This window comes from Betta splendens, chromosome 19, assembly GCF_900634795.4.
Source record: "Betta splendens chromosome 19, fBetSpl5.4, whole genome shotgun sequence".
NCBI lineage: Eukaryota > Metazoa > Chordata > Actinopteri > Anabantiformes > Osphronemidae > Betta > Betta splendens.
In genome coordinates, this window is record NC_040898.2 from 1,861,781 (window position 1) to 1,885,747 (window position 23,967).

The 23,967-nt window shown below is 40.7% G+C and overlaps 1 protein-coding gene across 1 annotated transcript; it reads right to left on the bottom strand.

The window, feature by feature from the left end:
• Positions 1–1,173: 1,173 nt before the first annotated feature.
• Positions 1,174–22,586, bottom strand: LOC114846017 (protein crumbs homolog 1-like). Its single transcript, XM_029134707.3, has 13 exons — positions 22,349–22,586; positions 17,066–17,761; positions 16,395–16,590; positions 15,384–15,523; positions 12,135–12,320; positions 11,926–12,039; positions 8,503–9,453; positions 7,509–8,050; positions 7,100–7,265; positions 5,904–6,765; positions 5,402–5,518; positions 5,139–5,265; positions 1,174–4,838 (listed from the first exon to the last, which is right to left on the bottom strand). Exons 1-13 carry the CDS (start codon positions 22,416–22,418, stop codon positions 4,617–4,619), a joined length of 4,389 nt encoding a protein of 1,462 aa, XP_028990540.1. The 5' UTR covers positions 22,419–22,586; the 3' UTR covers positions 1,174–4,616.
• Positions 22,587–23,967: the final 1,381 nt, after the last annotated feature.

Sequence of the window (23,967 nt, forward strand, 5' to 3'; positions counted from 1 at the left end):
CTGCCTGTTTGTGAGACTCCGCTTTTGCCTGCTTCCTTTGTGCCTTCGCCCATCGGCCACCTGTGTACCAAATCATGCCTGTATTCTGACATGGAGACTTTGATTAAACTTGAATTTACCAGATTGTGTCTGAGCTGTGCATGTGGGTCCGCCGCCTGAGAAACCCTGACACTCATTCCTGTTTTCTCGCCGAGCACTGTCATGTCAGTTGTTTTGCAGTGTGTGAATGAAAGGCAATGGCAAAATCCAGTTATGGGACACATTTGTCTTGGGCAGTGATTCACTTGTATGTGTGAGATGATTTTATTTTTATGTGTGTGTATACAGTATAGCAGATGACTTATGTCCCTCACTGCACCTCATACTAGTCGGTGTTGACTAATTCTGGGACAAGATTAGACTAATGACTTACTTACAGTACAAATTATTAAACTAATTAGCAAAATGTGAAGAAAGGAGGACACGCAGGTTATACTCAGAACATACTCTGTGTGGTTAAACAGGGACAATAGAGGCAGTCAAATAAAAGGGCAATTACAAAACTCCAAAGGTATCACTGGACAAAAGCTTATTGCTACTTTTTGCCAGATTGACTCAAATTTATAAATTAATTAAATTTATTTCAATACATTCTACCTTATTAGACCTTAAAAAACATTTAAAAGTTTTACTATTGATGAACCCTAAAATCAAACACCATAATTGTTACCAGACTATCAGCATTAGAAGCACTATGACAGTCTGGTGGGACTTTCTCTCCACCTGCTCCTTTCCAGTACACACCATTATGGAATGATCTCAACAACCCACTAAATAAAAAATTGAGCAATACATTTTTCAATTCGTCACAATAAAAGGAAAAATACTTGAAATGTGTGACTTCCATTTGAAAATTGTGTGTCTAGTTATTGATTAAGTAGTAGTAAGTAGGTAAGAAGGTCAGCAACTCAAGTCTACATTTGACGTACTCCCCGTCTGTTTGGCTTCTCTCCAGGTATAAACATGCTTAGCCCTGTCTCTAAATTGGTTGAGTGTAAGTCATTGTGTAAGTCTGTCTGTGTAGACCTGTGATGGAAATATCAGCTTGGATAAAATCCAGGAACCCTGCAACCTTACAAGGATACAGCAGTTCTGGAGATAAGTGACTGAATGAATTACAGTATCGCATGCTCCTTGTTGGTGTAAATATGATTTATTGACTGATTTATGATCACTCACAAGGTTGATTGACTTTTCTGGAGCTGCACCCTAAACACAGACATAGAAACAGAAAGTGGTTTGGGCCTGCTGACTTATTTTGAGTAAGCTGGAAAAGCCAGAAAAGGGTCAGCAGTCTTAGGGTTGAACAGTTCATGATGATATACGCCTATACTTATGCTTATGCAAATCAATCAAGTGTTTCATCCTTATATGGAATTTTCTTGTCTTCAGTATAATCTTAATGTATTCATTGTAACCATACCATACGCCCATATCATGCAACTTCAAGACGTGCCCCATTTTCTAACAAAAAGCTTGCACCAAGGAGGGCTCGCCGGAGTCCGAGTTGGCAGTTTCTGGGTGAAGCCCTTACAACTCTGAGACCTCAGGCGGGCTCCCCTTGCAAGTAAAACAAAGTTGTAGCTTGTTGTGCTTTGTTGTCTTCGTCTCTCACCGTATGTGTTGTGGCTATTTTAGACCCAACACTCCTCTTCAGCGAAGGTTAACCATCAGTGTTACAATTGCTGAGCTCATGGTCATTTTTTTGTATGTTTTACTCTTTCTATAGGTTTTAATTTATTTCATTATGTAGTCCTAACTATTAAATTTACTGTATTGTGTGCGTACTTTTGTACGTACTTAATACTGTTAAGGACGCTTTACACACCAACATTTTTATTTCATTATATACTAAATAGAGTCAAGCTATCAACTTTGAAAGTATACATGTACAGTACATGTTATGCAAACCATTACCTAGTGTACGCCAGAACACTTAATTTTGATGGTCTAAAATGAACAAAATGGCTCAAAGTTATTGCAAATGTGTGTTAAAGAGTGGTTTACATCAGTGCATAACCCATTAGATAACGTTGACCAAGGTGTAATATCATATTTTGGAGTAGAGCTCCTGCATCCTGCACTGATCCATAATTAACTGCACATTGGTAGAGATTTATCATGAACTTTGTGTAGATCCGCTTCCATTGTGTAACAAATAACATCAAAACAACCACACAATTCTTAAAGTTAATGGATGCAAGAGAACATAAAGGCACAGCTTGCGTATACCTGTAAATGTCCTGCAGCCATTTTAACAGAGCAAATAGCAAATGACATTTCATTGGAAAACTAGTAGGAGTAAAGAATAAGTCTTGCAATCCTGTTTTGTTATCTGAAGCCATACAAAGCAAACACAAAAGACTAATAATAATGAAGAAAACTTTAAAGGAGACTGTGTGAGGTAGAAGTGCACTGCCAGCTACAGTATGACAGCTTATATTTAGAATACATGGCCATTTCAAGTCAGAGTCATCCTGTAAGTTCAGTGTCTCTTACTCCTTTATTTGGTTCTTTGTTCTGGTTGATGTTAAGATGCCATCAACAGAAACAGCCTTCTAAGTAATTAGTTCAAAACTATGGAAGACATGCAGAGTTTGATTTACCTAAGGTTAACATCAAACTCCATACAAAGAGTTATTCTTACTTAGGTGAAACAAAAGCGTAGAATTGCATATTTAGCACCAACTTACGTACTACTTCTACTGTCCAGATCATAATCTTATGCCATCCTCAATATTTCACAATGTATTTAACACATTTAATAGCACTGACCAGTGTATGTGTAATTCATATTTAGCGTGCCCGTGGTTTCCCTTTGACAAAGTAGCACAGTTACAGCATATCAGTGTGGATTCTAATTAGCAGCACTAGAGAGAGGAGAAAGTAAGGCAAGTTGAAGAAAAAAGTTGCACCATACTTTCATACATAAAGGGCTTAAATGTGTCAGCCACTTTAGCTGCAGGGTGATCAGTCTGATCAGTATTTGTGATCGTGATTTTATTTTCAGCAGCCAGGCTCACAGCATGATGACGACTCATTAAAAACATTTTTTCCTTTCTTTCAGTGAGAAGAGATATGTTTAGTAGTCATAAAGTAGTTAGTGCAATTACTTAAAATAATTAAATGTACTTCATGTTTTAAGCATTGATAATCTTCAACGGCCGCCACTTTACTGTTACTATAATGACATAAGCTGCCTAATAAAGAGAGCTGGGATCGGCTCCAGCACTTCCCCAGCCCTTACGAGGATAAAGCAGTTTAGATAACTGAGTTAAAAACCTTAGTCATTAGCAATAAGAATTGATTGTGTTCATCAGTGATCATAGAGCAGCTGTTCTCTAGTCTAGTGATCAGTGTGAGCTAAGGTAGGCTAACTACTATTCTGTCTTCACACAGAGAGACAGGTTTCATGAACTGCACTGGCAGGCATTCATAAATTAAGTGAATACACTCTATTTTTTGCTAGCATTGTGTTTCTGACCCTTGGAGTGTTCACAAATACTGATGGGACTTTTTTAGACCAGCATTAAAACAAAACACACTGAAGTGAACCTTTACATCACAGATAACACATACTGTAAATTTACAAAAGACAGCAAAGATGCAGTAACATGAACATTGACAGAATACTTACAGATTAACTAAGGATGGTCCGAGTGGTTAGACTGTAAAGCCTCAGTGCACATTCAGAGAAAAATACAACAGTTATTGACATCTTTGTCTCTTGCACAGGCAACAGTGACGTCCATTCACACCCCTCACATAAGACATCTACAAATTTACACTGACATTAAAACCGGAAACATAAGGAGGCTGAAATGCACTAACTAAACAGATCAATGTAGATACTAATCCTGTAAATACATGGAACCGCCCGGAGAAAGTAGCTGAATCTTCATTACTAGTGCACAAGACTATTAGTCATTAATAAATAAAACAGCTCTGACTGAAATATGAAGTTTGTGTCAGGAACACATTTCTCCAGACACATTTTTTCCAGTAGAAGAAGAAAGATTAGTTTGGTTAGGATTGGAGTTCTCTAACCATATAAAGCCAGGATCTAAATATTTTCTCTCAATAACCTAGAAATAATGTAAAATGTATATTCTAGAAGGCATGTGTCGGCAACTGAAATGGATACAGATGAACCTGTAACTTAGCTGAATTGGTTTGGTGTCTTTTTCCAGTGTTTACATTCATGTTTTTCTCTTTCCAACCATAAATGATAAATTACTTGCTCTTTCATAGTTTCATGCAGAGAATCACTGCTCAGTCTAAATTTTTTTTTTAGTATCCCCATGTCTATGCTCCTTAAGTCCTGTTCGGAACACAGGATTTTGGTCCCAACATATTTAAAACTGAAATTGTTTTCCTTTCCTAACATATGTGGGGACATTTACAGTCCTTTTGACACAAGGACTGTACAAGAAAGCCTGAAGCCTGAGACTGCTCCGCTCAGTCACTGGTTCCTACCCGTCCACCTCTCAGGTGAAGTTGTGACTCATCTCAGTCCTCTTTACCCTTTAAACATATGAATCCACTGTCTGGAAGGCTGAGAAAGAGGTCTGCAGGCCTCAGATTAGCCTCTCCTCAGGGGGCACTTTGAGGACACTGCCCATCTCCAGCCTAGCACCAGCCACCTCCTGCGAGCTGGGGCTGTATGTACCCTCCGACTGACGCTTCTTTCGGGCTGTCATAATGAGGAAAAACACTACGAGGATGATGAGTAACACACACAGAGTGGTGAGAGGAATCGCCACCGCCAACCAAGGAATTTGTTCGAGGTGCTCCTTTTTCTGCAGAGAACATGGACAAGTCTAAAATCAAGTCTGTTTTCATAATGACCAACCACGTCTACAAGTACAAAAAGTCAGCTTGTTCTTTGATTTCTTTCATTCTGAATTTTTGCATAGTGTATATTGAACAATACAATGTGATTTCAATATGTATTTACAGTAGTTTTTGTGTGTCGGTTATTTCAGATCTCTGGAGCAATTAAAACTTGGATGTAAATCATGAATATTAAACCTGTGTTTCACATTAAATGCAAAGTAAAATAACCTGAAGCCAGTGTAATGAAAAAATCCGTTACTCACGCTTGTCTCGCAGCGTTTGCCGGTAAATCCACGCACACACACACACTGGAAGTGGTTGAGTCTGTCCAGACAGGTGGCTCCGTTGACGCAAGGGTTAGACTCGCATTCATCTATTTCTGTCTCACACCTGAAACGCATCAACAGGGTTTTAGCACAACACTGACTGACAGAGCTGCAGCTAATACCCCCACACTCTCCGAACTTTGAACTTGGATCAGACACACTTTCTCCAGTGGACAGGGGTGCAGTAAGTGTGCTCTCACCTGGCTCCTGTGTATCCAAGCTTGCAGGTGCAGTTTCCTCCTGAGTCATCTCCTATGCACACCCCTCCATTGAGACACTGCGTCTTCACATCACATGCCGCTGGAGGAAAACGCCACCTGATAGACACATGCAGTGCACTCTATCAGTCTGCAATAGAGTTCAGGATTTCACAAGTGCTAATTTATGTAAACAGACCCTAAGGTTACACCCCTACAGCGTGTGTTAAGTGTTAAGGCAGCACTGAACAGGATACAGTGAACTTAACCTCAACAAATGATTTACTAAAGAGATTTAAGAGTCAGCGTTTGTCTCAGATGTTATTCATTTGAGAATGTTTTATTAGTGATATTAAAATGAATTTATGTTGTTTTTGTTGTTTTATTTCAGTTGCTGACTTGGTATGTTAAGACCATCTCAACAATACAGAAATACATGTAGGAGAATATCCTTAGAAAAGTATTTACAGGTAGAGATAATGAGTCTTTTTTTCTGTGTACTCACTGGCAGCGTTTTCCGACGTAGCCAGAGAGACATAAACACGTGTGACTTTCATTTGTGCTGATGCAGGTTCCTCCATTTACACATCTGAACTCGAGGCAGTTATCCACCTCCTGCTCACAGTCTTTCCCTTTGTATCCAGGTTCACAGTCACACTCGTAGTCCGCCATGAGGTCTTTACATGTCCCGTAAGCACAGGGAGCTGAGGAGCATTCATTTACCTCGGCCTCGCATCGCTCTCCCTCCCATCCTGCTTTACAGCTACAGTTAAAGTCATTAAACTGGTCCTTACACTCGCCATGGTTGCCACAGGGGTTGGAATCACAAACAGGTTCACCCTGACATCCTTTTTTTGGTTCATGTCCTCCCACTTTAGAGAATCGGCTCAGCTGAGGGGGTTCTGGCACCGTGGTGAGGGGCAGGTAGACTCCACCCACCCTCACCTCCCCTAAACAGCCAGTATATTTTTCAGCCAGCCAGATTTTGGTATGGTTGAGGAAGTTGAGGTTGCCACCCATGCTGAAGCTGCCGCCTACTCTTCGCCCATCCACATTGAGGTGCCAGCGAGATGCTGACTGTTCAGGGTCAACCATTGTCAGCTGTACACGGTGCCAGCCTCCATCTGCAATGGTCTGGTCGCTGGTGAAGGCCAGCAGCTCGGCATGCAGCCCAGTGTGCAGTTTGACCAACAGAGACGAGTTAAGCAGACCGAGGCAGAAGACCTCAGAACTGCTGGTGGCTCTCAGCAACATTCCATTCTCATCCCGTGTTCGTATGTCCATGGTGATGTTGGTCACAGGACCCACCAGGGAGCTGTTGGCGACATACTGGAGAGAGTTGTTCTGAAAGATGGCTTCAGTTAAACCTGCAGGAGAAGACGCTGTGAGAGCAGCTACTAAAAGAACTATTAAAAGTGAACAAAAGGTTGAGTGATTAACAGTATTCGGAAAAAACACAATTAAACCAAGTTTATATTTCTCCAATTATGAGATCATTTTGTCAAATTAAATTTCTTCAGGCAACTCCTGAACATTTAAGGTCATTTTTTGTTTTGTTTTGTTTTTAATGTTTGTCAGGGTCCTAAGGTTGGCAGGCTGCCTGTAGCACTTAAAGTTCAATAAATCTTAAGATACCAAGTTTACTAAAGCCAATTAGGTTAAACACAAACTACCTGTGACCAAAACCAAAGGCTAACGTACATTCATAACCATCCAGCAGGTCAACACATCGCACTCCGTCAGGACAAGGCTGCTCCACACACCACAGACGTGTGTCACACAGACGGCCTGAGTAGTGAACAGAGCAGTCACACCTAAAGTCGTTCCAGGTGATCCGACACTCTCCACCATTGTGACAGGGTTCATCCTGGGCACAGTCAAACACAGATGGTTCACAGATAAGTCTACAGACAGGACTCCACTTTGCTAACACACTGTTAGAGCCACATTTTATTACTGTATGATAATAATAAAAGTGATGCAATATACATATATTTTTGAAGAGCGGCTATTAAAAGGCAGTAAAGTTATGATTTGAGCCATGTTTGACTTGATGTTGCAGGAATGTGTTTGTTTGTAGGTTAGACTACTTTCCGTCGTGTCCTTTTACCTTGCACGTGTTGTCACTCTGACATCCTGACAGCACATTCTCCTGTGTGCTGGCAAGGTAAACATCAGCTCCCTCTGGAGGAACATCAGTGGTCAGATGTCTGTGGTCCAGCCGGATGTCCTGCAGGCAGCCCTTGAAGCTTCCACCCCAGGCGATCATGCTCACACCTGCAGGAAGCCCCCCAACAAATGCCATGTCCCCTGCTTCTACAGTCACGTTCCCTAAGGCACGGCGGTTCCCTGCTTTGGTGAAGACCACGTGGCCATATTGCACCTTTATGATCACCAAGTGACGGTTTCCATCTGCGACCAACTTGGCCTCTGTCAGCAGTGTGGTGTGAGGGCTGTAAAGAGCAACGGTGCCTTCCTTGAGGTAGACTGTGAGGTAGGGCTGGCTCTCCCGGTGAAGCTGCAGCAGCAGGCCGCTGGGTTTGAGCGAGCGCATCAAAAAGGAAACGGTGAAGTTGTCTCCGTGGGTTTCTGTGATATTGAATGTGGAGTAGCTACTGGAGTTCTCATGACCGAAGGTCCAGATTGGAAATTCTACAAAGCGGGTAACAGAAAGGAACACACTGTCATACACTGCAGCCATATCTGTAATAATGATACTTTACTGTAGTTTAAGTCTTACATAAAATCTCTCGACTGATTTAAAAGCCACTAAGAATACTGAAAATTTCAATACGTTTTTATCGAGTTAACACTCGCCACTTAACACAACGAATAATAATTTGCCCTATGTTTGATAACTTGATCTGATGACACATACCCACAGCAACTTTATGGGCATGATATGTTACAAAGTGTGTGCTCTACATATAGTCAAAACAATTGATGCAGCTTTCCTAACTTTTCCTAAATTCAGGATTTAACCTCTTTCAGAGTTTTTATGTATGTTTGTAACTGACCCAGCTCTAATTGATGATAAAACGGTTAAAAGAAAAAGTAATCCACCCAATGATCTGTGATTGTAGTACTACATTGTAATGATTCACCTTTCTCACAGCTTTCTCCGTAGTAGGGCCGGTGACACTGGCAACTTGCTTGAACCCACATGTCCATGCAGCGCCCACGTTGCATGCATGGGTCCTCCTCACACCAGTCTGCTTTGGTACATCCCAGTTCCAAACCCTGGTTTTCCTCTCTGATGAGGTCCTGAGGCAGAAGCAGCTTGTGGTCGACGTGAAAGTCTTCCATGCAGCCAATGAAGCCCTTCTTGCTGGACAGCTGGCCTAAATATTGCTGCGGTACCAATCCTATGTACAGCTGTTGAAAGGAACTGAGCTGCAAGAACAGCAGGTGGTTGTGGCCCTCATCTTTTACCTGGCACCCTTTATCACAGCCAGGTCCAGTTACAGTCATAACCAGCGTTTCGTCCATGGTCACAGTGACCTGGTACCAGTCGCTGTTATTAACTAGACCAGGGTGCGTGGCCTGAAGTACCTTCCCTGACTTCACCTTGGCTCGAAGGGAGCCACCGATAAGCTCGAGAGACACAAACTGATCCATGGTTCCCCGAAAGAACAGAACCATGTCAGGAAGGGTGCTCCTGAATCGAAGCTGCATGTAGAGGCCGTGCTTATGCTCGGTTTCCCGCCTGTTCCTGTTTTTAGAAAAGGGCAGCTGCATATGAACATAGCCCTCTGAGTTAAAGGAGAAGGTGGTGGAGGTGTTGCAAAGTTCCCCCGTCCAGCCGTAGGGACACAGGCAGCTGTAGCCATGCTCTCCTTTATCAGTCAGCTTGGGGACACACTCGGCCTTGTGCTGACACTGGTTCTGCTCGCAGCCAACCAGGCGAATGTCACAGTCCTGCCCACCCCAGGGCTCCTGTCCCGGTTCTGGCAGTGGGCAGTGACATCGATAGGCGTTAGCAGCATCCTCACATGTGGCACCGTTCTGGCAGGGACTGCTGTCACACTCATTGATGTCCACCTCACAGTGCACACCTGTGTGAAAAAGCAGCCGAGTTTAATGCCACAACACATTTAACTGCCAAAACACATTTGCTACAATCAAATGATTTTCCTCCAACAGAACCTTAAAACAGACTGACACCAAAGCTTACAACCTGTATAATGTGCTTTGTTTGACACATGTCAGTTGCAGAGGAAACGACTGGATAAATTGTCCTCCATCTGTTGGATTTTTAGTCCGAACACTAATAAACTGCTGTCTGTCATAGCGATGGGAGCAACTAAACAGACGAAGTGTTACCTGCTTCATCAAACTGAACCGACATTAAGCCCTGGCAGTAGCAGTCAACCTGCATTAACATTTAGTCCTTTAAAATACTCTACACCCAAGGAACCTAAAGCTCTTCATCCTCTCTATGCCAAGACTCCACCGACACACACAAGCACACAGCGTTTCTCTCTGTTAATTAAGCATTATTAAAACTGCAGTGCCATACTGTACCTGTCAGACACCAGGGCCCAAAGCAGCAGCAGTAGCAGCACAGCAGCAGCAGCATCAACCTCCTTCTCCCCATGATTCAAAATGCTGGATGACAGAAGTGACACAACCAGGCCTTTCTCTCTCTCTCTCTCTCTCTCTCTCTCTCTCTCTCTCTCTCTCTCTCTCTCTCTCTCTCTCTCTCTCTCTCTCTCTCTCTCTCTCTCTCTCTCTCTCTGTATCTGATTAGCTTACAAGGCAGAAGTGCCACCGCTCCTTCACCGTGCATCAGGCAGACAGGCAGAAGCAATTACAAGTCAGCCCTGCCCATTTTTCCCTCTAGTTCACCCTCCTTCATTTCTCTTAGAATCCCTCCCTGACTCACAAACACCCACACTCCTCTTCTGCCTGCAGCCCAGCCCAGGCAGAGCAGTAAGCAGGAGGTTCCAGACAAAGTTTGGACGAGGAATGCAGTTATGCAATGCCGTCCCTGCAGCCCACTAGTGGCAGACACTACTGGAGTCAAATACAGAAGCTGCAGCATCTTCACATTTAACTTTTACTTATAAAGTCAAAGTATCTGGTGTTTACATTTATTGTAAATAGTCCACAGTTTTGTTATTAGTTTAAATTTAATAGTTGAAATTTAAAAAAATAGTTGGTAAATATCAGATTGAAGGCTTTATATATTGTTTTTTATTACTTAAGCCTTGTTATCTTGTAGAGTTTTTATTATTCTCTTAATATTTTTTACAAAGCTAAGATGTTTGTTTTAATTCATCATCATTTCACTACCTATAATATTGCATCATAGACTTTCACAGATCAGTAACTAATATAATCCTGTGGAAACCAGTATTAACCAATAACAATACCACTGCTATTAAACTGAGCTAAAATAAATTATAATATATAATCTATGAATTAAAGATTTTCTGTGACCTGTAATTCACCTGCAAACATGTTGTTAGTGATGGGATAAATAAACACTAGGAAGCTACAATGTTGGAAGCTGCATTTATGGGAACATGTAAATATTGAATATAACAAATAAGCATCTTGTTAACCCACTTAGTACTCAAAACAAAATATCCTGTAATAGGCTACAATGCAGGCTGTGTAAACCCACAACCCATGCGGCAGCAGAACCTGCTTAAGAGCTACTGGATTAACAGACTCGTGTCTGCCTGCTGTTGAGCCAGTGACACAGAGACAGACATTGTATTTTGTACGTATTTGGGACAAAGCAAAACCTTTTTGTTTATGGAGTTCTGTTTCATCAGGTTTTAATTAGACTTCTAAGCAGCTTTGTTATAATCCCTCATCCCCTTGACAAATATCTTAGCAGACCCATTCAGCCTGACATATGGCACTTTTTATTGGATTTAGTGTTTTTTGCAACACTATGTTCTGTCTGCTTCCACCTAACCAAGCTGCCATCACACAGCAAAATCACACAAAATAACTTACTGACAACAATATTCTAAACTAATATAAAAATCTGAATTAGTAACAAATAAATGAATGACTTCAGCACCAACTCTGAAGTCAGCCAATGTCATGCCACTGCACACAATAAAACCATCTGGTCGTAGAAACACGGTGGTGCTTCAATTTCTGTTAGGACCATCAAAGTTCTGGCTTAACCATTCTGCCCAAAATTGAGTTTTCAGTTGAATTAACTATTTTTTGTATGTTTAATTCCAGTTCCAGTCATTCATGTAAATCTTGTAAAGAAGCAGCAGAGGCAAACTCTAGTGATTCATTTGCTGTTCTGTTTCTGATTCATGTCCTTTGCTTATGTGTGATGAGTATGCCTTTAGTGCCTCCCACAAAACACAAAGTTGGGTTCCTGGTACACATGTAATGCTAAACTGTGTGTTTTGCATTTAGAAGGATTCACATGATGCCACCACAGATCGGTCCCTCTTAGTGCCTGGCCTCCGGGCGGCTGATGTTCTGTTAGTGGACTTGTGTGTGCTCAGACACTGCAATGCACTCTTTAGAAAGGTACAAAGCTCTCCTACCTATGAAGCCACCTGGGCAGATACACTGGTATGAATTGACCTGATCCTGGCAGCTGCCTCCTTGCTGACATGGAGCAGACTGACACTCATCCACATTGACTGAACAGACATCTCCTGCAAGAGCAACCATGTGATTATGTCCTCATCACTTCTGGCATTAATGATGCAACATCACAATAAATGGCGCACTTGAATGTGAGCTGACGCACCTGTGAATCCCGGTGGACAGTGGCAGATAAAACCATCTGCCTCTTCATAGCTGAAGTTGGTAGAAGCAAGTTCAGGCAGCTTCTTGTAGTTTTCCATTTCTGAGCGCTGAAAACACTCACCACCATTTTCACAGGGTAGCTGGTCACACTCATTGATATCAACCTGGCAGTTCTCTCCCTTGTAACCTGGACACACACAGATGCACACGGTTCGACTTACAGTAGGACAGCAGTGTCTTAAAAACTGTTGTCTACAGATGAAAGGGTTGGTGGTTTGATTCCTGGCTTCCCATGTCATGTGCCAAAGTTTCCTTGGGCAAGACAAGATTGAACCCCAAGTTGCCCCTGGTGTCAGCATTAGCTGTATAGCAGTTTGTTACTTGTTAGACTAGACAACTGTCACCGATTCAGAATGCTACACCATTCATATGCAGCACAAGGAATCCCTCCATGGCTTCCTGTAAGATCCTAAAAACAACCATCATTCTTCTATCTAGTCCATCATATTTTTCTAGTGGAGTTCTCTGTTCATGCCATGTACCTTGGCCTATGGAGCTTCAATCCCTTCCACTCATGTCAGTCTCAGCTCTTTCACTAAATATTCCTGTAAGTGACTAATCTGAAGCCTGCTCTGTCTCACATTCCTCATCTAGATCTTTTTTCAGAGGGAGGAGAGGTTCAACTTTGGTTCAATCTCCTAGTTTGGCAGGGAAGAAACCTTTCGTTCCTTTCTCTGTTTGTCCTCTACATATGTACTTACATGTAATGTAATATAATTTATAAACAGTAGTATATTTGGACAGGATGCTTAGATTAGAATATTATTTCACAACCAAGCTAGGAATCCTGCTGTACATTTTGGGCTTCCTACACCATATACTTTAATTTTTCTCAATTTAGACCTGTTATCCTCTAACCAAGGGCGGCACGGTGGTGCATTAGGTTGATTGGCTTCTCTCCATTGCCCGTAGGTGTGAGTGTGTGAGTGAATGGTTGTCTGTCTATGTGTTGCCCTGCCCTGCGATGGACTGGCGACCTGTCCAGGGTGTACCCTGCGTCTCGCCCGTAGCCAGCTGGGATAGGCTCCAGCACCCCCGTGACCCCGCACTAGGGAGTAAGCGGTTAAGAAAATGGATGGATGGATGGATGGATCCTCTAACCAATTGTACCACCATCCTGTGGTAAGAAAAGTGTATTACACGTGTTAATTTAAATCCAACGTGGCGTCAATCTCAACCAAGATGTGCTACAGCACATACTGAGAGAAAAATGCACAGGGTACAAAACTTAAAAACATTTCATGGTTGAAACGTGCTAAATTATGCTTTTAAATGTCTGTAGTTTCAGTTGGTATATAAATTTGACATGTTTTAGCAGTAGTAACAATCAAACTCAACACAGACGTTGATGCAATTTATCATTTTTATCAACAACAAATATTTTAACACATTTTGCCATGGTCTGGAATCGTTTTGTTGTGTCTAACACCAATTTTACGCAATATGAGGGGGATAATTTTTCTCAAAAACGACTTCATAGTCAAAGACCATACTTGGATTTTATCATTATCAATTCAATTTTATTTATATAGCGCTAAATCACAACAAAGTTATCTCAAGGCACTTTACAAAGTAAGGTTTAAGACCTTACACAACTAAACCCAACAGATCCCATATACAGCAAGCCTTTAATTTGACAGCAACAGTGGAAAGGAAAAACTCCCTCTCTAACGAGGAAGAAACCTTCAGTAGAACCAGGCTGGATGCGGGCGGCCATCTGCCTCGACCGGTTGGGGTGAGGTGATATAGAGAGAGAAAAGCACAGCAACAACAACAAACAAAAAAAGAGCAACACCTTGGAAGAGTTAATTATTGAAGTTAACTCCATATGAGTTATGGGGAAGAAGCTTTCTAGGTAAGACAAAGTACTTGGTAAATTTAAATTTGATTGATCTAGACAGTGATTTCTGTCATTTGGAGGAAGTCACTGCTGAATTTCTTCTCTAATGGTGATAATTTTATTAGTAAAGTAATTCATAAAATCATTGCTGCTGAAATTTAAGGAGATAAAAGGCTAAGCATAGCTATGACTCTTTTTGTTTTCCTCAATTAAGGAGGAATGATATGTTTTTTGTAACAGCACAAAGTGCTTTTTCATATTTTATTAGACTGTCCTTCCATGCTATGCAGTTTACATTTATTTTGTTGGAACGCCACTGCCTTTCTAGTTGTCTGGTCCTGTGCTTCAGGCTGCGTATCTCTCAGTTATACTATGGAGCTAACCTCCTCTGATTCACTACCTTCTTCAGAGGAACCACTGTGTCTAAAATTGTACGTAGAGAAGCTGCAGCATCATCTACAAGACAGTCAACCTGTTCATAAGGATTAAGGTGACTGTTCTCCTCTATGTAGCTACAAGACTATGAGGCAAAAGATGATGGAATCATCTGCTTGAATTTGGCAACAGCATTGTCAGATAAACATCTGCTATAGTAAGATTTCTTTCCAGCTGCTGTGAGGTCAATTATGGTAAATTCAAAAGTTAATAAGAAATGGTCAGATAACAGAGGGTTTTGGGGAAGAACTATTAAATTATCAATTTCAACCCCATATGTTATGACAAGATCGAGGGTATGATTAAAACGCTGAGTGGGTTCATTTACATGCTGAGTAAAACCAATAGTCTCTATTTAAGGAGTTAAAAGCAGTGCGGAGACAGTTGCTGTCAACATCTACATGAATGTTAAAGTCTCCCACTACAATGACTTTTTCTGTGCTAAGAACTAAGTCAGAAAGAATTCAGAGAATTCAGTTAAGAATATGGAGCAGGAGGACGGTAAACAATTAATAATTCTGAGTTATAAATTGCTGTTACTCCTCCACCTCTACTCTTAGGAACATGATAGTAGATGTGGCTCATTGGAGTTGACTCATTTAAACTAACATATTCATCCTGCTGCAGCCAGGTTTCAGTGAGACAGAACAGATCTATGTGATGGTCACTTATCAAGTCATGTATTAACCAGGATTTAGATCAGAGAGATCTGATATTTAATAAACCACACTTTATTGGCTTACGGTTACTTTGTTTTGTAAGAGGAATCGTTTTAATGTTTATTAAATTCTGGTAAGTCACTCCTTTTTGATTATAATGCCCCAATAATCCCAAATAGATAGGAAAAATTCAAAATGCAATGAAACCAAAGCTCGGGTCTCTAGAGGCTATGATGGTGCTAAGATTAGTGCTTACCTGGCCAACAGAGGCACTTGTAATGATTGACTCCTTCCAGGCAGGTAGCTCCATGCTGGCAGGGGTCAGAAGCACATTCTGGGATGTCGTCTTCACAGTGGCTGCCCACAAACCCTGTTCCATCACAGTCACATTTATAGCTGTGGAAAAGCATAAACACAATAGTCCCATGATGAGCTCTCTCTCTTTTTCTTTTTGCTCATGCCTTTTGCTCTGACCATTCTATTTTCCAGTCCAAAGGTTGATGTTACTAGTATTCATTAAAAACTTATATCATCAATCCAGGTGAGTGTAACAAACTTCGCATACATATATCCTCCTGAAAAAGCAAAACTTGACAACACAACAAGGCAACTAACCCAGCACATGTTGCACATTGAGCTGCTGGACACGACAGAAGAGAGTGACAAACAACACAGTTAGGAACAATACAGCCTAATATCTGGCAATAAGACTCCACCAAAGCTCCCATGGGTTTTCTGGATACACTTTAGTATGATGCACAATGAACTTCAACTGTTACAGAGCCTGGCATTTGTGTGTGATTCATGGGAAGATACATTTTCTAAAAACGTCTTTGTCAAAATAAAACTTCAAAAACATTTCATCGTTACCATCATCCACATTACAGCAGTTTTGTTATAATGTGCTGCAATGTAATTTGCAATGGCTGTCATTATCTACAGGACATACAATCATAAAACTTAGGCAGTCTGAAGTTCCTGAACTACACTGAAAGAGCTTGTTCATTGGGCTATTGGACAGCACTGCATTTAGAACAGACTATGAAACCACAAGTGTGGCTTCATAGAACAAGAGCTGCACCACTACAACTGTCAATTCCCAGATGTTCACAGACTGATGTTGAAAGAAGAGGGGATGTTACATCATGTATTTCATCTGCTTTATTCTAAGAAAATACTTCTTACGCAGCATCTCAGTTCCTTGGGAAGGGTGGGTTTTTTTTTTCATTACTTCACTGCACCAACACTGTGGTGCCAGTTGACCTACCTGTCAACCTCGTCTATACACCTGCCATCATTCTGACAAGGAATACTGGCACATTCGTCGATGTTGACCTCGCAGTCTTGACCCTGGAAGCCGGCCACACACTCACACACGTAGGCAGCGACGTAATCGCGACACGTGGCACCATTCTGACAGGGATGTACCTCACACTCATCAATCTCCACCTCACAGTTGATCCCTGATGGGGACAGAGCAGGGATGGCACTGAGTAAAGACATGAGAATAGTTTGTGTGTTGAGATTAGCAACACACAGAGGAATTTAAACATGCATCCAGATATAAATGTAAAACAGCAACACTAGAGCTGCGGAGGACAGCAAAGGTCATGCAACTTCTTTTTGGTTTTGTAAAGATCTAATAGTGAAAAGTATTATTTTAAAATGTCTTTCGCTCCGTGAGTTGATAATCACAACATACTACAAAGAACAAAGGACTTAGGGTATTTAGGGGGATTCAGTCTCTGCTAAAAATACATTTACTATATATGCTATATATACATAGAACCTGAAATATGCATGCATGATGTGGTAACTACTGTACTGTCCACCCAAAAAGTTCCAAATCCTGGGAGTTCCAGCAAAATACTTAACTAATTTATAACTACTTTCAACCTTTCAGCTCAAAGTTTGAAAAAATAAATAAACCTGAAATACCTTTGAAGCCTGGAACACAGTCACAATTATAGTAATCCACTTTATCCAGACAGGTGCCGTTATTCTGACAGGGCTGGGATGCACATTCGTTGATGTCAAGGTCACAGTGGTAGCCTTGGAAACCAGGCACACAGAAGCATTGGTAGCCATTGACCCTATCTTTACAGATGGCGCCATTCTTACAGGGCTCAGACCAACATTCATCAATGTTTTCCTCACAGTTTGTTCCCCCGTACCCAGGAGCACATTGGCACAAATGCCCAGTGTCAGGAACATCAAAACAGGTGCCACCATTTTTGCATCTTTCCTCTGAACATGTGGTCACATTGTTCTGGCAGTCGTTGCCTCCTAGTCCAGTGACACAGTGGCAGGAATAGCCATTGATTTCATTGACACACAGGGACTTGGTGCCATTGCAAGGGTTGCTCTGACATTCATCTATATCATGGGTGCAGTTGAGACCTGTGAAGCCATCTGGGCAGTGGCAGGTGAACTCATCAGTCCCAAGGTTGCTTGTACAGTTTGTACAGGGTGCCAGGAGACAGGCATTGTATAGCTCATCGCAGTTTTTACCCATATACCACACGGGCCCTTTGGGGCAAATGCACACGTAGTCACCAAGATGGTCAAGACACGTGGCACCATTGTGGCAGGGAGAAGAAAGACACATGTCGGCTGTGACTGTGCACAGGAGACCTGGAACAGGAGAGAACACTGCTGTTAATGGAACAATGCTGCAGATTTATCAGGTTCAAGAGAGACATGATCACTTTGCGTCTAATTCAGACATTGTAAACCCATGTTCTTCTGTTATAATGACCAATCTGCTTAGATACAAGTAAGCCTGTTTCATGTGGCATTGCACTTCTTTGTATATCATTTGTAGCTTATCTTAACTCGATACTTTATAGGTAACTTAGTGTTTAATACATTTAAAGCCTGAAATGTCATGATATAATCAGTTTTTTGATCGAGTGTTAACTGCTGTCTAGATCCACTATCACTCATTTCATTTCCTCCAACAAATACAGTACCTGAATAAAACAAATACAAATGTTACAGTGTTATAAAAGTGTAACTAATATACTGTGGTGAACATATAAGAAAGAATTTTGAAGCTAAAGATTCTGATATTAGATAGGTCTCAGTGGAAAACAGGTCCAAACTTAATTTCCTCCAGAAAAACACAAGATTTTCTAATGTTTACGTGGATTTTTCTATGCTACGCTATGATCATCATAATACTTTGTGTTCTTATTTGACGTGTGGAACATAATTGCCTGTGGTTATTACAAGTGGTAGTTAGTTTATGATTGGTATTTAGAAGGAAAGGCCTTTTGATGAGTAATGTTCTGCTGCTTTGTAAGCAGGTGCCTGCGACTCTTTGCTGCAACGTCTATTTTCCTCATTCTTCCCTGTATCCACTTAACACCCCTGTTCTTCTCACATGCATCTGCCATCATCTCCTTTGTCCCTGTCAGACTAACCCTTTCTCCTCACACCAGTTTCCCACCTCTTCTCCTGGCTCCATGCTTTCTACACCTGAGAACTGCTTGTTTAAGCTTTGGCCATTTCCATTTGAATAGAATTCATCCATTGATTTTCAAAAAGCTGTTGCTCAGATTTATAAGATTTAAATTTTTCACATTAAGTGCTACAGTAGTGAGATAAATATAAGCACTAAGCCCAGGTTAGAACTAGAACTAGAACTAGACCTAGAACTGTAACCCAGAGACAAGCTGAGGACCTGTGTAGGCTTTCTAGCCACCACATAAAAAGCCACCTGAAAGGCCAGGGTTCAGGCCAAGCTGTTAATGGGACAGTTGCTGTTGATGTTAGTTAACCTTTATTTTGGTTTGATTCTCATATACTGTAATGTGTCTGTTTTAATGTCAGCCCTTTGAGCTACAGTAAGCACTTTACCTGCCTAAAAACATGATACACAACAACAGATAATACAAAACTAATACAAACCAAAAGAAAGCAGTTTATCACATGTTTATTCTTACTGAAAGAAATATATTGTTCCTAAATAGGGGAAGTCCTGCTGTTTTTCAGCAGCTCTATTTCTATAAAAAGGGATGAGGATTAAGACTGGAGGAAAAGGAGCAGAAGCTTCATCACATCTAGCCCTGTTTACCTGCTCATTTCAGATTATAAACATTCTGACATCTAGTGGCCAAACAGACTCTAACATAACACAAGTTATTATGTTCCACAGCATGAATATTACAGACTAATGTTGTCATTGTTGAGATTTGTCAGTGATGTGAATATTACACACACAGCTTTGTGTAAAGTGGGCTGCAATTAAAACTAATTTACATAGCATGATAAGTAATTATATATATTTATATTTTTTATATATTTTATTTGTTGCTCATATTTTTCCTAGAAATAGCCTCCTGCAGCCATTTGCCATGTTTTTGCACTCTCACTGTTTTTACATCTTACTGTTTCATGTAAGTACAATTTATCCTTATTTTTACTGTATTTTGGATCTCTGGGTGAGATCATGGTCATCGCCGCTCTTACTGTCACTGACTTATCACCAGTGCTGAAACAATTGGTTAAGATGTTTTGTTTTCCCTCAGCACTTTTCATTAAGACTGTGATTCTAGAGTGGCTTTTATATTGTTATGAGCCTAAAAGGTTTTTTTACTTTTACTACATTTTATTGATTTTCTCTATTCAGAACTATGAAAGCTTCGTGGTAATAGTTATAAAGTGCCATTGCTTTATCCAAATATCACACCAAATATTACAACAGAACAATGATGTTAGAGTAGGAAAAGGTTGGGAGCCGCCTTTTTGCCAATATATGCAGATCAATTGTAAATCTTAAACCCCCAATACTGCAATTTTTAACAAAAAATTAATTATTTCATTGGATAGTTAAATGTTGTGTTTTTGTGTGAAATTAAAAGTAGGGGACAAGTGGAGACAGAGCTTGTTTGCTTACCTCATGACCCTGAACCTCAAAAACAAACTCAACCAAATGCCCAGAGCTTAGTTAACTAACGAGTTCATCACCCACTTTAGGGTGAATGGCCATGACTACTACAGTGTGACCACTTTCCAAAGATAGGAGAAAATGGCCCAGACTAGACTCTAAAGCAATGTTTTTGCCCTAACAGGGTATTGTTCTATGTGTCACTATGGCCCATACACCAGTAACAAGCTTACTCATAAAATGATGACAAAATACAATCCATAATAAATAAATACCACAAGTAAAATCAATTAGGATAATAGTCTATGCTGATTCTGTTTGGGAATGCTGACAGATACCAGTACCAGAAACAAAATTAGCTGCAGCAACACAACTGTGTAGACTTTGAAACGCAGCTCAAACAACAGACAAAGACAGACAATCAGATATTTATTTATAGATTTCTGTGACATAGAAATGCTTTCATTGGCCCTGTGGCGTGTGTAAACCTCAAGCATCAGAATGTGTGACTAGACATTTGATGGTAACAGTGGTGTTTTCTTCCCTTGCAGATGTTACATCATCAACCAAACAAGTCATTTTCTTTGTCTCCTATTTTTACATGTTGTATTGTGTTTTGTATTTTACTGCCTTTCACTAGCCTTTCACTATTTTTCTGTAGAAGTGGGCTGGGTCTATTCACTCTTCACCCCACCATCTAAACATAATTAACCCCTCATACATTCCTCAGAGCTGATAACCGCTCCTCCCACACGCATCACCCTAACCCCCTTATCATAGATCACAGTTATGGCCAAACAGGGCTGATGCCTGGCACTGACTGGTACGAGTAACGCTAAGCAGAGCTCTGACTGTTAAGTTAAAGGGGGGTAAAACCTAATTCTGTCCAAATATATAGGCCTGCATCTTCAAGGTGGTTAAAAGTCCACTGCTAGGTCTGATGTTCATTTAAGAAAAGAGAAAAGAAACTTTTAGCAGGTTTTCTAGTCAAATCCAATGAATTTATGAACACCTTTTTACTAAACAAGCATCACTTTCAAAGAAAGAAAAAGCCTAGAAACAATCATTATATACTGCTGTCACACTGGACATGCCACACTGCATTAATAGCAGGTCTTCAGAGCTTAACAAAGAAGGACCATGTTATTTGTTTTGCTTCTGCTTCAGTTTTTACCTAAACTTTACTATTAAGATCATACTTTATTAAAAACAATGGTAAGGAAACAACATGAAAAACAGTAGAAGGACTAAAATGTTGTTTTTGGCCCATAATTACATCAGTTGACACGAACAGTGAACTATAAAATAATACCAGACTTATTTTTTTAATATATATGAACATACTGTAGGTAAACCCATGTTGTGCACATGTGCACATGCACAAGTGTTTAAGACAGGTACAATATGAAATAGGTTCCTGTATTTTTGGAGGCAGGGTTGACCCCATGTAACCCAGAGAAATCAGACAGGTGGTGTTTGCTGCTGGGCAGAGAAAGCAGTAGTGCTGGGAATCCCAGAGAGGGGGAAGTCCCATGCTAATACAAGTTGAGCTTAGGACAGTCACTCTGAATCACTGAAATAACGGCAGCACTGATTCACTCCAGTGCTCCTGTGGCTAGGCAGATGGTAGCTTCACTTCAAACTTAAAAATGCATCTGTGGCCGTTTGTTTTAAGATTATAACTTTAATTTAAATAATTAGACTCATTGAAGAGTTCCTTAAAATCATACTTATCTAAAAGGTGACATTGCTTTTGAGAAGCTAAGTAGTGAATGAATGAAGTTTAATAAAAACTCCTGAAAACGGAAATCATCTTTATTAGCCTATGCTCTGCTTCCTGTCAGTTTGTGTTTTTAGTTTTAATCCTTAGGCACCCAGTGCCAGGTCTCTTACCAGGCTTCTTAATACGCATCGCTCCCTCCCATTCAGAGATTGAGACAAAAAAGCTGCGCAACACTGGAGCCACACGCTCAGCTCGTTACCATGGTGACCTTTAACAATGCGGCTGGCGGCCAATCCCTGCTGCTCGCCCTCCACTATTTAAATGCGCTTCAGACACTTCACAAAAATGAAGGTTGCAGGAAAAATGGGTCAACAGGGTTTCAGAAGGTGCCGGGGGTCGATCCCTCTTCACCTCTTCAGTTCAAACACATTCCAGGGCTGGAGCTACACAATACATTTATAACTTGCTCACTTCAAGACATATGTATCTATGCATATAGTTCTAAACACACATGATGCAAACAAAACTTGTGGGGATGTACAGCGTCAGATAGAGTTGTGTAATTATAAAAAGCTAAGATTTGTGCCTCTCGTCTGCAATTACTTACCTAGTTTGAACATCATTACAGTGATCAGTACTGTCTTCTGGTACTTAGACCAAATTTTTCCAAACTCCATTGTGATGTAGTCTGCTAAAGTTTCCAGGTACAACAATGCTGTCACTTCTCCATCCAGCACACTGCAGTGCTACATCCAGCTACGGATGATGAGTCCTAGTGCCTCCATGTCAGACCAGAAGGACGCTGGGTATGAATGTGGATCAACATATGCCTGAGTCTCTGTGAAGACCGCTGGTTCTGATCACTGTGAGGGGCGGAAAACATGGGGTGGAATCCAGGAATCCAGGCTCCCACCCGCTGAGACTTTCTCAGGATATCTCAGTATATAAACAGCCAACATGAGCCCCTCGCTTTTATCCTAATCATCCAATATGTTGAGTTACTTACCAAACAGCTTTAAAGACAGTCCTTCCGTGGTGCTATTTTGTTCACGTCTTGTTCATAATCGTTTTGTTATTCTTGTTTGTAGTTGTTGTTAGTAGTAAAACACAGGAAAACTTATTAAGTATAGTAAACTTAATTAAGTAATAGTAAACTTATTAAAATTGCCAATGCATTAATTATGAAAATTGTTATTTTTAGTCTTTTATGGGCTGATATAATTCATTTATTGCTTGACGTTTAATAAATTAATTATTACAACATTCCTTGTTTTTGTTAATCTTTGACCACAATCCATATTTAAATCCTGATCATTACCCTGAAATTTGTTTTTCCTTTACTTGCCCTCATGTAGAGCACTTTGCTAAACTGTTGCTTGAGGTAAAATAGTTACCACTTTTTCTACACTCACATATCTATCATTTACGAGTGATTCATAACCTGTTATTTACTGAACACACCTGATCTAATCAATCAGTATTAGCTAGGGAAGAGTTGGAAAACCTACAGGACAGTAGCTCTCAAGGACCAGGAATGGACATCCCTGGCTTAGACAATGGGTTGTCCATGGCTTAGACTATGTTTAGTACAACATGGATGTGTCAAGATGTCCACCAGTTCAGAGTACATTTAGCAATGAGAGTATGTTTTTAAAAGCAAGATCTCGCAACTGCTGATTTTTATTCTGTTAGGAGTCATGTGATTGGTTGAGCCTCAGTGAACTAACCCAGCAGGGTCAGCAGTCGAATATGAAACTCTGCAAGAAGATGAGTTAAAAGCTGCAACAAAACCTGAAAACCTAAAATAACAGTTTTGTGTTAGCAAAACAAAATTCAAAGCAGTAAAACCAATTAATACAAATATTCAGGCATTCAAATCTTATTTTCTAACCTGTGCTTTGTATTGTTCATTGTTTTAACTGTCTCGTTAGTGGAACGTGTTTACTGTCAAATGCCGGAGTGTTTCGTTACATTTGAAGCTCCATATTATCTCTATGGACACAATATCCCCTGTACATTTCAAACCCAACAACATACTGGTGGACTAGTGGACCAGACACAAAAAATCTATTTAGTGTATGCAGTTTAGTGCAGTAAAGAATGTAAAGATGCATATGTAGGGGAAACCGAACAACAGCTTCTCCAACAAGCACAACAGAACAGTCAAGTCAGTCAGGATTGAGCAGGCCACCTCCATCAGAAACGGAAGGGCAACCAGTTCAGGAA